We start from the raw sequence: 14095 nt of genomic DNA on the forward strand, positions 1-14095 counted from the left end.
GTGTGTGTGTGTGGTGTGTGTGTGTGTGTGTGTGTGTGTGTGTGTGTGTGTGTGTGTGTGTGTGTGTGTGTGTGGTGTCATGATTCGGTTCTGTGTTGCTTCCTGTCAGGCTTTTATTTTGATGCTACGTCCTGTTTTGTTTCACCACAGTTTCGGTCTTTTTACTTTCTTCATCACCCGCATTAGTTTCACCTGCTCATTATAGTTTGCACCGCATTATAAGCAGCCTTCACCCACCAGTCCCCGCCAGATTGTTCTAGACGCCAGCTCTGACTCTCCAGCACTTTTCGGTTTTGGTACTTTGTGTTTTTGACCGGGATTGTTTCTCTGACTGTTCTGTTCTGCCTTGCCCTCTTTCTTCGGACTGTCACCGTGTATGATTATCGGACTTCCCTTTGGACTACGTATTTGGATTCCTCTGCTGTATGTGTTTGCTGGCTCTGATCTCGGACTGTTTATACCGACCTGTGATTTTTGTGTTTCACCGTGTCTTGTATGGTTTTGTTTAGCGTTAGTTCTCTTATTAAAGAGACGGTTTTGTTTTACATTTCCTTGTCTGGCCTTTTAATTGAGTTCACCCTCAACATTTTTGGCAGCATAACGCGCCGATTCCTGACATGTGGTGTGTGCGTGTGTGTTTGTCTTTATATACTTGTGCGAACCAACCCCTGATGGAACACCTTTCTTGTGTGGACATTTCATTGGTGACTTTCACCAATGCGGTTTCTGTACTATGATGGACTCTAAATCCTGACTGAAAATCCTCAAACAAATCATTCTTGTGCAAGTGGTCACATAACTGCTTTGCTACAGCTTTTTCAAGGATTTTGGAAATAAATGGGCGATTGGATATTGGTCTATAATTAGCTAGGACACCTGGGTCAAGAGTAGGCTTTTTGAGTAGAGGTTTAATTACTGCAAGTTTAAAAGCCTGTGGAACATAACCTGTTAATAGAGAGAGGTTAATCAGATCTAGTATGGATGTGTTGATTAGGGGAAAGACGTCTTTGAGCAGCCTGGTCGGGATGGGGTCCAGGAGACATGTTGATGATTTAGATGAAGCAATTGTTGAGGTCAACTCAGAGAGATCTATAGGGGAGAAGTAGTCCAAGTATAAATGAGGTCTTACAGATGTTTCTAAAGCCATTGTAGTAGATGGCACATCTGCGAGAGCTGTGGGAGTGGTTCGACCCATTTTTTCTCTAATAGTTGTGATTTTATTTGTAAAGAAGCTCATGAAGTCATTGCTGCTGAGATCTAAGGGAATGTTAAGCTCAACAGCACTGTGGCTCTTTGTCAGCCTGGCTACAGTGCTGAAAAGAAACCTGGGGTTGTTCTTATTTTCCTCAATCAGTGATGAATAAAATGCGGTTCTGGCACTACGAAGGGCTTTTTTATATGTTATAGTGTGTTTACATGAAGTAGACCCACTCTACTTCATGTGGAAGTAGAGTGGGTCGTTTCCTAACCGGAGGATTAGTGGTTTGATTCCTGGCTTGTCCCGTCAACATGTTGAAGTGTCCTTGAGCAAGACACTGAACCCCCAGTTACTCCTGGTGATAACGGTGTGTGAATGTGTGAGCATTTGGGAGTGCAAATAGGTGAATGGCCAAATAGTGTGAAAGCACTTTGATTGTGCTGCAATGCATAGAAAAGTGCTATACAAGTATAAGACCATTTACCATTCAGGGGCTTTGGGCTCCCAGGGTTTTGAGGAGGTTCCAGTGGTTATACAGAAGGTTGAATTTGCCTTTAATGAGATTCTAGGTGAATAGGCTATAGGGTTCACTGCGAATGCGCTACTGAGAAAAGTTTAAGGTTTCGTGAGGATACTGTGTTGGTCCTTGAGGAGGTTTTATTGGCCCTTAAGGGGTTTTAATGGTCCTAAAGGAGGTTCAAGTGGTCTTCCTGGAGTTGTTAGGTTGTGTGTTGTGACCTGATGTCTCTGTAGTGAAGTAAAATGCTTCCAGGACTCAGCTGATGAATCAAACAAAAACTTTACTGACAGTGATAAAAGTGTGTTCAAGCTACAGGAACAGAGACTGAACCGGTCGGACTGCTGTGGGTCTGGTCCACACACCGCTCCCATGTTTACACAGGACTCACATTTCAAAGCCAACCTGCAGGCTTAAGGAAAGCTGAGAACTCACGTGTGTTTATCTGTGCCTACAGGGCCACCTGCTGGAGAAAGCAGGAATCATCAATAAGACTAAAGTAGCAGATCATGGCAAACGGATGAGGTGAGAGCCAAACCCTGAGTTTGTCTGAAACATCTGTTCTCTGAGGCTCCGATGAAGTGTTACTGTGGTTGAAAGCAGAAGCAGCTGGTTTATCTGATTGGGCTACTTGTTCAGCTGCGTCTGCCTTGTGTTGTTGGACAGGAAGAACTGGAGCCAGTCCTGGACCGTCCTCCACGGTGGGATCCTCACGTTCCACAAAGACCCCAAATCGGCTCCGACTGGGAATGCTGTAAGTAGCATTTGCACATACTGGAACAGAACCACTAAGTACACCGAGGTCACAATGGGTCTCATTCACCACCATTTTCCTGAGTACATTCCATTCTTAACTTTGTTTGCAGGTTGTTCTTAAGAAAGGTCCTAAGAAAAGTTGGTGTCTGATTCATGAAAGTGTTCTTAAACCACACAATTGTTCGCACCGGTGTTCTTACACTGATTAATCCCATGAGTCTGTAAATTTAAAGCACGCACCAGTTGTTCCTAATTAGCATAGATTAACGCCCCGCCAATGCCCATAAAAGGGCATGAGACCACAGGGCCATGTGCACATGCCTCACACGCAAGCAGAGGCTGAGAAAGGCAGGAACCCTACAATGACAATGTAAAGACGGTGGAGCAACGGACTCCAAACCGAAAAAAAACTGGAGCAGTGATGAAGTGGATGAGCTGCCATATTTAGTAGTGTCAGTAGTGGATGCAAAGTCTGAGTCTGGTCTCAGACACTGGACAACCAAACGCTGACACACTGGCCACGATAGCCGAGAGACACTTAAAGAAATTAACAGGAATTAGAAATAAAGATATGCACTCGAAAGTGTTTGGTTTTTAAGTAATGTGTTTCCTAATTCTGAACTACAATAAATCACACTGTAAAAGTTTAATTACTTTTAGAATCAGAATCAGCTTTATTGGTGAGGTGTGTCAGACACACGAGATATTTGACTCTGGTACATCGGCTCTCAATGTGCATGTACATATATCCCCATGCAAGGGGCAATTAAACAATAAACCATTATAAGGCTGTGTAATATAACAAAATAAGCAGTATAAACAGGCAGTAAACAATGCAGACAGACAAAGGAATGCTCATTAAAATGAGATAAATAGGAATAAAAACAGAGTAGTTAAAACTAGAGACCTGTACGGATCTGTACATTGACTTTTAAACTGTGAAAACTATTAATTGATTGCTGTGATTTTTAGTGTCATGTTTATTGTAAAATAATGGGAAAATATTTAAGAAATGGTAATAAGGAAAAACCCTGTTGTAATCGAATAATATTATATAACTGTAGAACTGAAGAAAAGTAAATAACCAGTTATTTCACACACACACATCAGCGCTGAAATGTGTGTGAGTGTGTCAGTTCTGTTCTTACCTAAGGACAAACCCCAAACTGATTTGTTTTTAGGAACGGTCGGTGAATGAGACCCAGTGTTCTTTGTATTTTTATTCTGGGACTTTGTGAGCTTTCAGAACAGGGAGGGAGTTTACTTTCAGTCCGTGGGGGTTTAGCTGTCAGTGTTTTCTGTCCTCTATACCTGTAAAGTCTACACATCCCAAACTTGTGAATAAAGACAAAACATATTTTGTTTTCACCACCAGTGTTGTGTTCCTGTCAGTGTGGAGAAAAGCATTTAGATCCTCATTCTGGGGATTTATTAATAGGCAGTGTAACCTTACAAAATATGGCCAGTGGTTTTGTATTTGTGTGGTATTTGCCATAAACCCTGTCCAGACCCGCTTTGTGCCATAGACCTCCACTGTTGTCCACCAGCTATTAACTCTGCCCCCCAGTGAGCCATACCGCTGCCCCGGGGGGCAGGGTTCCTCCTCAGGAAACACAGGAGGCCATGTGTTTCCAGAAAATGGCTCCAACACATTGCTCTGTGCAGCGAGGAGCTGGCGGAGCAACCTGAGCAGAGACTGTTGGCTTCTTCTGTAAAAAGTGACGGCCCTTGGAGAGACTTGGTCATGTGACCATAACGTTTCTAACATGATGAGCAGTGCCCCACTTTGTCTGATCTAGAAAGAAGGTCCAGGTACTCTAACGTGTAAATGTACTGTATATGAAGGATAAAAACAAACCCAAATTTTCCTTCTACAAACACACTAGTCAGTTATTACACTCATTTCACGGGAACTTGATCCGTGATGATGGTGATGATGGTGACGATGATGACGATAATGTTTCTTACCTACCTCGTGTTTTGTGATATATTTGAAGTAGCTGCTATGACACTGCGATTTCCCTTTCGGATTCCTAAAGTACCCTAACTGACTGACTATGATGATGAAGAAGCTGATGATAATGTTGATGATAGTGATGATGATGACAACTCTCTCTTCCTCAGATGAAAGCATCACAAATTGTTACAGAATACACTATTGATCTGAAGGGAGCTTCAGTCAGCTGGGCATCCAAGGACAAGTCCTCCAAGAAGAATGTTCTCGAGGTACACCATCACCTCTGTTTCCATGGTTACAGTCTGTTACATGTTTCTGTTACCATGGTTACAGTCTGTAGATGTCCCATGTCTCTGTTGTCATGGTGATATTCTATTTATCTTTTGCACAGTCATGCTATATCACTATTACCATGGTTGCTGTGGTCACAGGACTCATCTGTGATGATGCTGCCGCTTTCCGTATCAGTTGCCATGGTTACTGTAAAGCCCTGTCGGTGTAAAATGTTTTTCGATGAATGATCAGATGAAAACTGTGTTTTTGTATTTGTTGTTGCAGCTGAAGACTCGTCAGGGCTGCGAGTACCTGATACAGTATGACACAGAGAGCATCATCTGTGACTGGCACAAAGTGATCCAGGACGCCATCCGACAGCTGGTAATGGACACACTCGCCGCTCTTGCTACAGAGCTGAGCTGGGATTCCCCAGAGAAGGAATCATATTAATACTGAAACTGGAGGTTTGGTTCATTTGGCTGAACTCTTTCAGGAACAGGAGCATCTGACAGAGGACGAGGACGACGCTGCTTCAGACAAAGAGGACAAAGACAGGAAGAAGACCTGTAAGTCCCCAAGCTCACTCCCTCGTTTCTCTCTCTACCTGCTCCCGATGCACAGATGGTTCCAGGGCAGTAAATTCAGACACACTCTCATCATTTTCCCGTCATACAACGTAGCATACTGTACTGTGGGATTGTGCAGAAAGCAGTTTAGATGCCACAAACTATTTAAATCAGAAATTTCCTCTCAGAATTCACACTCTGAAGGGTTACTACGGAGTGACTTCTCCTGTCTCTCACAAGCCTGAAGTTTACTCCGAGGGTGACGGGGGGCCTTGTCTGACCTGAGGCTCTCAGGACGGGTGGTATCACATACTGTTTTTAACTGTAAAGTCCTTATAGGTGTAAAAACATAGACAAATATAGCAAATACAGATAAAATGGTTCCTTCCCCATATTAACTGTAAATTGTTTGTGTTTCAACTTTTCTTTTTATGAAGCGGCTACAAGAAGAATAAATTTAGACAAGTATAAAACATACTGAGCCAACAGAAACCAGTAACAGGGAGTGTGTAACACGCAGTATGTAGGCCTCCTCTGAGCTCAGGTCTTCTTCTTCCCTGTCTTAGCGACTTCATCGGGTGCTGCCGACTCTGAGCAGAGACGAGTGCGGACCAAACTTCGACGGTTCCTCCAGCGCAGGCCAACGCTGCAGAGTGTTAAAGAGAAAGGGTACATCAGAGGTAAAACAAAACACAAAGCCTGGTCTCAGGTCTCCCTGCTCGTTTCACAGCGGGTTAGGTATTAGGGTTAACCCTAACCCTACCGTGCTCAGTTAATGAGGCACAGCAGCTCCGGAGCTGATCAGAGGAGTAAACAACGTATAAACACAGAGCATTGACTTGTTATGGAGTGATAGTTCTCAATATGTAGAAATAACTGCTGGAGAAATGGAGAGTGTTGTGAGAATGATGGTAACACTGAGTGAAATACTCGATCCAGCCTCTGTGTTTTTAATGTCCGTCACTTCCTCTGAAACGTTTCTGGTGCAGATAACATGTTCGGCTGCCACCTGGACACCTTGTGTCACAGAGAAAACACCACCGTCCCCAGGTTTGTGGAGAAGTGTATCCGAGCAGTGGAGAGGAGAGGTAAACACGCTATGCACACAAAGAACCACACATTTCACACACATACACAGAGAAGACTAGTGTGTGTTCTTACTGTGTGTGAATTCAGGTCTGGATGTTGACGGGCTCTACAGAGTTAGCGGAAACCTGGCTGTTATCCAGAAACTGCGACACAAAGCTGATCACGGTAACGACCCATCTCACCCTCTGACAGCTGCACATCTGCAGCAGCTTCTCTCTATTCTCAGTTATGTCCTGCGTTAACACGGGGGCAATGACAATGAAACACGATCAAGGAAGTGCAGTTAGTAGACCCGCAGCTCGGCACAATGCTCTGTAACACTCACAGACACGACTGTACAACTTAGTGTTTTATCTCAGGCCATGGTGAACTCGATGGGAACTGCAAAAACACAGCGTTGGTGTTACACGCTAATTCACCAGGAACAGGAGCTGCAGTAAAAACTGAACCAGATCCTACCTTTTTCTGTGTGACACTGCATGTTGCTGGGGCCTGCTCTTCCCCTACTGAAGTGACACACAGCGTAAAAACAGAGTGAACATGTGTCTGAGTGCAACCTAACACTGTTTCTGCACAGCATGTCTAATGTGGGCCACCACTGGGAAAAGAGCTGCACCATCCAGATGAACATCAGATGGGTTTTTTTCAGAGTGCACAGCTTCCATTGTCCCAGACAACTATCATCAGTCAAACATCACCATCGAACTACAAGAACATTATTTTTAAAGTGTAGAAAAGCATGATGTTGTGATGAGGGGATGGCGACTGATCTCCCCTATTAGTGCATCACTGCATGGTGGAGGGTCTCAGCCACAAGACAACAAGATTCATCAAAACTGAATGGTGACGCCCTAAACGTGTAGGCTGTTTTTCCCTCCTCACTCTCTTAGACACCAACAGCATCAGTATACTGGCTTTTAACAGTAAACAACAGGCTTTCAGTAGAGCATGACAACTGTGTGAGGACACTCCCTGTGAGACCTATGTGCATTTTCTTCAAGTCACTATGAACAGAATAAAAAGAATAAAGTTTCCAATCATAGAATGAAAATTTAGATGGATTTAAGTGAAGCAGTTATTTCAAGGAAATACACATTTCCCTGTAATTGTAAAATATGCAATTATAAAGTACATATTGAACTTCCTGGGAAGTGACCGAATTGAACATTAATGTAACAATATGCAGACGGCGCCCTGCTGTACTTGCGTGATTAGACTGTGAGGCCAGGTGCTGGTTCCATTGTGTTGTGTCTCTGTCTCCCTGCAGAGGAGCAGCTGGACCTGGAGGACGGACAGTGGGAGGAGATCCACGTCATAACTGGAGCCCTCAAGCTTTTCCTGCGGGAGCTTCCGGAGCCACTGTTTCCCTTCAGCTGCTTTGACAAATTCATCGCTGCCATCCGTCAGTATATAATAAAACCTACATCACACACATTCAACAACTATTAAACCACAACTGTGGGAAATGTCTGACCAAATATTGAGCTTGTGGTCAGTTTGAATCAGAATCAGAATCTGCTTTATTGGCCAGGTGTGTTGGACACATGAGGAATTTGACTCTGGTACAGCGGCACTCAATGTGCACATGTATGTCAACAAGCAAGGGAATGCACATTAGGAAAGAGATAATAATATATAAAAAAGAGTAGACTACTTATAAATAGAGACCTGTACATACAGTGTGTGTGTATATATATATATATATATATATATATACTGCTCAAAAAAATAAAGGGAACACAACATAAGACATCCTAGGTCTGAATGACACCAATGAAATATTCTTATTAAATACCTTGTTCATTACATAGTTGAATGTCTTATTTTCCCTTGTGTTCCCTTTATTTTTTTGAGCAGTGTATATATATATATCTTGTCCATGAATGTCTTGTTCCAGTAGTCCACTTCTCATCAGGTTGCCCTGGTTCCTCAACACCTGATGCGGCATTGCCTAAGGACCCAGGTGGGATATTGACAGTGCCCTGACCAGGGTTCAAACCCCCAACTTTCTGAGCCAAAGTCAGTGGTGTTATCCACTATCCCATTTGCCGAGCTTGAAGAAAGGAATACAAGACCGACCCCAAAGTAGGGGGCGAGTGGGAAACAAATCCCCACAGTTAAACTACTTCCCCAAGATCAAAATTAAATATAACCTGCACTCTTTAGCCCAAACACAAATTAATTTAGCAGGAGAGCATCCCTATCCCACTAATTCAGGATTTAGGATCATTCTACTCCGCAAAGCCCACGCTCACCCCAAAATAAACAGAACAACAAAATCAACCCAACCCAAACCCCACAAAATACCACAATCCAAGGCAAAACACAAACTCTTATTAAATCAATCCCCAACTTTAGAATAAAATCAACAATCTACTTGACACCAAATACAGCTATATGAAAACTTTAAAAACCCACAGAAGAATACAATGGGCAAACACAACTCCCAGAGGGGGCGGGACCCACCGAAACCATAACAGAAATAAAGACCCGTGAATACAGAGACCCAACTGGGCCACCAGTAATCAAGATTTCTTTGTGATCGTCGGTGAAGAAGCAGACTGAAGAACAGAAGATTGAGGAAAAGAAGGTAGAAGAACAGAAGACTGAAGAACGGGAAGCGGCAGAAATAAAGTTTCCTGCTTCGAATGAAGCCCCAAACCAGCTCTTTTTAGGGCTAGGCTACTTTTTAGACCAGCTTGGGGCAGACAGACAGGCATTTAGTTTAAGGAGGGGTCTGGTAGAAGCTTGGGGGGTATCACCATACTAGCTGGTTGATGCTCCTCTGCCAGGCATTAACTCTCTGGGTGGTTACTACAGATTGCATGTTAGAATGGGTATCTGGGGAGTGAACTGAACGGTGGCAGGCCAGGGTAATCAAACCAGTCTGAACGCATGCCTGTCGCCTAATAGGGTCTTCTCAATCTGGACATTCCTCACCAAGGTACTCGGGATTGGGAGAGTGAGGCCTGTAAAAGCTGCAGCTCACTGCAAGCCGATCCAGGTGCTCCTTTGAGGTCCCCTAGTCCCCTAGTGTCCCCCATAGACACCAATAGAAGGGTTAGGGTTAGGTCCAACTAGAGAAACCACTGGGAGGCAGCAGTTCACTGCGGCTGGCCCTGGTCCTCTGGACACTGCTCAAGGGGGCTGTAGGGGACGATCGGGTTGAGCCGGGAAGGCAGCAATCCACTGCGGCTGGTCCCGGAGCTCCCTGAGCGACTTCCCTACTTCCACTTTCATGAGGGAAGAAGACAGAAGAGACCCAACTCTCAACCATGCCCATGCAGACCGGAGTAACTTAACTGTGCCAACAACTGGTCTGATTAACCTGTGCAAGGGGTAAGTATGCAGCCCTCCTGGGTCCACTTGGACAGCACGCAGGATGTGGTGGTCCAGGCAGAAGGACTTTAAATGCAGGCTGAATCTTCTATGGGGTTAGACATCTAGTTTGGTACTAATCATACAAAAGTTTAACTTTTAATCTCACATGGACAAACTACACTGAGGTTCTGTATTCACTGCAGGATCTGAACCCGAAACACAGTCACCAGTCAGATTTGTACTTAAAGCAACATGTGACTTCTCCAATCAGAACAACTTTTTTAAGCTGTGACAGTTTCTTTCTGCACAGTTATTCACAGACTGTGAGGAGAGCTAAGCAGACATTTAACATTTTCAGAGCAGCTGCCATGTTCTTCCAATTACACATTCAGAAGCAGAAACTAGTGATTCTTCAGTGAGTTGTTGATCCAATCAGCTGTCAGGATTACAAGTGTTAATGGGTCCAAACTTTAGGACCCAATCAGAGAAGGGCCCGTGTTAAACCTACCAGTGCTGATTGCTCGTTGTGTAGTAACAGGTGTGTGTGTGTTTGTCTGTCTGTGCAGAGGTTCCGGACTACAACCTGAGAGTCTCCTACATGCAGGACCTGGTTCGTTCTCTGCCTCTGCCAAACCATGACACCATGGAGCTGCTGTTCAAACACTTGCGCAGGTGAGTCCACAGCCTGAACCAGGCTCCACAACTAAGGACACACAGTAAGCTGGGGATCTGCACTCACCTTTAAAATGTTTGTGTTGTTGAGCACGAACAGACTGGCAACAAAAAGCAGCAGCCCTGTGTCACGTGGCTCCAGATGAAACTCGTACTGTCACAGTTAGTTTATCATTCAGTGAGTTAACAACACACGGTGTGATCATTAGTGTACAGTTGGTGTTTGGCTCATATGAAAAACTGTGGCGCTCATTTTCACCACTGTATTTGTGTATGCGTAAACAGTCAACACTGGGCTAAATGATTACCTCCATAATCACTCCTCTCTGATGCTGCTACCTCTTTGCTCTCCTCATCATCACGAACAGCAGCTGCTTCACGGTGTAGTCAGCGATTGTAATTCATTACACATTTTTTCATATTCTGTTAAATTTCCCTCACATTGCCCTGCTTGGCCTTTCAGTTTGTGAGCTCCTAACTGAAATGACTTGTGTACTTGTGTTCACGGTGATCCAAATGTTTACATTCTTTTGCTGGAATCGCTGACTATACCTTTGAATGAGTCTGTTACTCTTGCAGAGTCTGAAACTTCACCCAGCAAAGCCTGGTTCTCTCTCTGCAGGATTCCTTCTCTCTCCATGTTTTATCTATAAAACAAATTGCCTGAGAGCCAGTACTTTGCAGTTGTGCAGGAAAAGGCCTCACTGCTATAACAGGTTGCACCAGCCGCTGCCGTTAAATCAAGCAGTGGAGTATCTGTTAATGCTGTTTATCTGCTGTCTAAGGGGTCTGGGGACAGAACAAAACAGACTGGACTCAGTTAATGATGAAAGCTTGCACAATATGACCAGTACATTATCCATTAGAGTCTCCTGTTTGGTAACCGTGTGTAGAGAACCATGTGTAATGGGAGAACAGATGGGGCAAAGGCTGTCAGCCTGCTCTGAAACCATGTCAACACCTGAAATTATGAGGGACTATGCAATGGTAAACATTGCAATACTCAAATCCTGGGGTAAAATGCGTGGTTAGTATGTACATATGTAAATTCTGTTCTTGATTTTTCTCTTGACTAATTTATGCTGTCTTAACACTAGAACCGCCATGAGGTCATTTTGACCTCCATTACTCCTAATGCAAAAATGGTAAATAGACGGCACTTGTATAGCCATATACATTATATATCCAGTCGGATACACAGCTCAAAACACTTTACAGTAATGCCTCACATTCCCCCATTCTTACACACACACATACTTTCCAAAATGAGCAATAGGCGTTGCTAGGCAACCAAGATACAAAGTGAGTATAGTGTAGTGATGAACCTGATGTAGCCTTACCTAGGTAAGGGGAGAAACGTCACTACAGACAACATTTTTACATCACTCCCCCTTGTTCATAAACTCCTAGTAAGGAACACCAGCCTGGTAGGCACTGTGAACAAAAACAGGCGTTTACTCCCACCTTCTGTGCATCAGAAAGCACTACTGCATGACATCAAAGTGATGAAGAGTGACAAGGCAATGCTCACAACATACCAGGGCAAGGTGAACAAAAATGTGTGCATCTTCAGCACAATGCACCAGATGGTGGACGTGGAAAGTGACAGCCAGACACAGTGCACTATTATAACAAGACCAAGGTGGACGTGCACGTCCTGGATAAAATGATCAGACAATACTCCACAAGAGCCGCCACCCGCAGATGGCCAGTTGCCATCTTCTATAACATGTTGGACCTTACCGGAGCTGCACAAAAGTAAAAATTGCTAGGCACGACTTCCTTCTGAAGTTGTGTAAGGAATTACGCAGCGACCACATACAAATGAAAGAGGCAACTGAGACTGTACCACTGCCCCTTCAAACAGTAGTAGAGCAGCCTCGGGAGAAGCAAAGGCAGTGTACAGTGAAAATGCACTGCAATAAAAAAAACTGTAAATTTGTGCGTCAAGTGCCAGCGACCTGTGTGTGGTCGGTGTACTGTCAGTTCTTCAGTGTTTCTGCTGGTTGTGAGTAAGCTGTGTGGCAGAACTTGGAGCGGAATAGGCCTGTGGTTCCCAAACATTTTTGAGCAAGGCTCTCTTTCTTTGTAAATATTTCTGAATTCATGTTCATTTCTCATGAAAGCAATGGACTGTTATTATTGTAATGTTCAGTGTTTATGAGCAATGTGAACATTTTTACCGTATGTGTTTGACAGCTTTCTCATATTTTATTACATGTACTTTTCCACTGATAGTTTAACTGAAGTGAATTTATATTTTTATATTGCTAAAATAAAAGAAATTAAATTCTGATGTTTTATTATTTCATCAATTTTTACATGCTATTTTGAAAAAAAAAAAGACCAAACATTTCTGTAATAGACTTCTAATTCGTAATTATAAAGCCTGAAGTGGTGTGAGGTCAAAATGACACCACAGCGGTTCTAGGAGGTATTGCATTGTTGGCGGTTCTAGTGGAATCTGGAATTTGTTTATCAAGATACAGTATGTATGTGGTGCTTGTTCTCATGGTGTTATGTTCTTTGTTCTCCATTGCTGCTGAAACACTGAAATTTCCCCATTGAGGGATCAATACAGTACCTACCTACCTACCTGTCTCTTTTCCTCCAGGGTGATCGACCACAAGGACTCCAACAGGATGTCGTTTCAGAGCATCGCCATAGTGTTTGGACCAACGCTACTTCGCCCCCAGATCGAGTCACCTGACATGACGATCCACATGGTGTTCCAGAGCCAGATAGTAGAACTCATGCTCAAGGAGTTCCAGACCATTTTTTCCCACAGGTAGGAGGAACCTCCTGGAGCTCCTCTGGACCAGAACCCTCTGAGCACCTCTCGGGGGCGTGTGGAGCATCATGAGAACTACCAGAAATCTTCCAGAACTCCCTAGAACTTGAGATGTAAATATCAAATAGACGTTTGCAGGCAACTGACCCTGGAACTTGCTGATTAGATGTTGACACCTTCTAACCACTGTGTCATAAATGGTCCAAGTAGAACAAAAATAACCCTGGACTGGTTTTAAACCTTTGACAACAGCTTTACTCCTCATAAAGCAACAGACCAAATGGAACATATATTCTTGATACCTTAAAAACCGCAACATTATACTTTGTACCAGACCTCTTCCAACAAATTCCAGTTCCATGTAGAACCTCCTACATTCACTACATCACTTGTCTCGGGGCACTTTACATCATCAGGTCTAGACCTTACACCACCAAGCCTTCAAAGACTAAGACAGAACCCGAGTGGAACCATCCAAAGTCCACGACAGCAGCTTCATTTTCATTTTCAAGGTGATGGACCAAACACAACACACACTAAGAAACCTCTACAGTTTTTCATTTTAAGCAGGATCTGACCCAACAACTTCCAGACTGCTCCAGAAAAACATAACCTCACATGTTCTACAGACATGTTCATTTAGATGGGGTTGAATGTAGAGCCTGTTGAGCACATTACAACCAGCAGACTATCAAACCTTAAATGGCCCAAGTCTAACCTGAATGGAACCATGAAGAACCCTGGACTGGCTCTGAGATCCCTTTGACCCCTTGACACAGAGACATGAGACAAACTCGCTGGGCACTTTATACACACACCTTTAGAAGTCTAGACCTCCATGTCCAGTCTGTCTCTGGAGATTCCGCCTGTGCCTTCTGCTTTTAAAAACTCCAAGGTTCCAGGTGTGTTGGTATTTGAAGGTCATTCAGCAGATAAATACCCCTATACTCAG

General features: G+C 43.8%; 1 protein-coding gene across 4 annotated transcripts in view; it reads left to right on the forward strand.

Annotated features, from left to right (window-relative positions):
• The window catches only part of LOC109972674 (rho GTPase-activating protein 27-like), a 36511-nt gene extending 22422 nt beyond the window's left edge, over nt 1–14089 (forward strand). For all 4 annotated transcript variants that reach the window (XM_020621689.1, XM_020621691.1, XM_020621692.1 and 1 more), the window contains 11 exons: nt 2173–2240; nt 2382–2469; nt 4596–4697; nt 4987–5085; nt 5198–5270; nt 5837–5950; nt 6260–6358; nt 6447–6524; nt 7627–7761; nt 10247–10352; nt 12967–14089. In XM_020621689.1, coding sequence (XP_020477345.1) covers nt 2173–2240; nt 2382–2469; nt 4596–4697; nt 4987–5085; nt 5198–5270; nt 5837–5950; nt 6260–6358; nt 6447–6524; nt 7627–7761; nt 10247–10352; nt 12967–13144 — 1140 coding nt within the window. In that variant the 3' untranslated portion in view covers nt 13145–14089. The remainder of the gene's footprint in view (nt 1–2172; nt 2241–2381; nt 2470–4595; nt 4698–4986; nt 5086–5197; nt 5271–5836; nt 5951–6259; nt 6359–6446; nt 6525–7626; nt 7762–10246; nt 10353–12966) is intronic.
• Nucleotides 14090–14095: the final 6 nt, after the last annotated feature.

The sequence above is a fragment of the Monopterus albus genome, unplaced genomic scaffold (genome assembly GCF_001952655.1).
Source record: "Monopterus albus unplaced genomic scaffold, M_albus_1.0 scaffold265.1, whole genome shotgun sequence".
Taxonomy (NCBI): domain Eukaryota; kingdom Metazoa; phylum Chordata; class Actinopteri; order Synbranchiformes; family Synbranchidae; genus Monopterus; species Monopterus albus.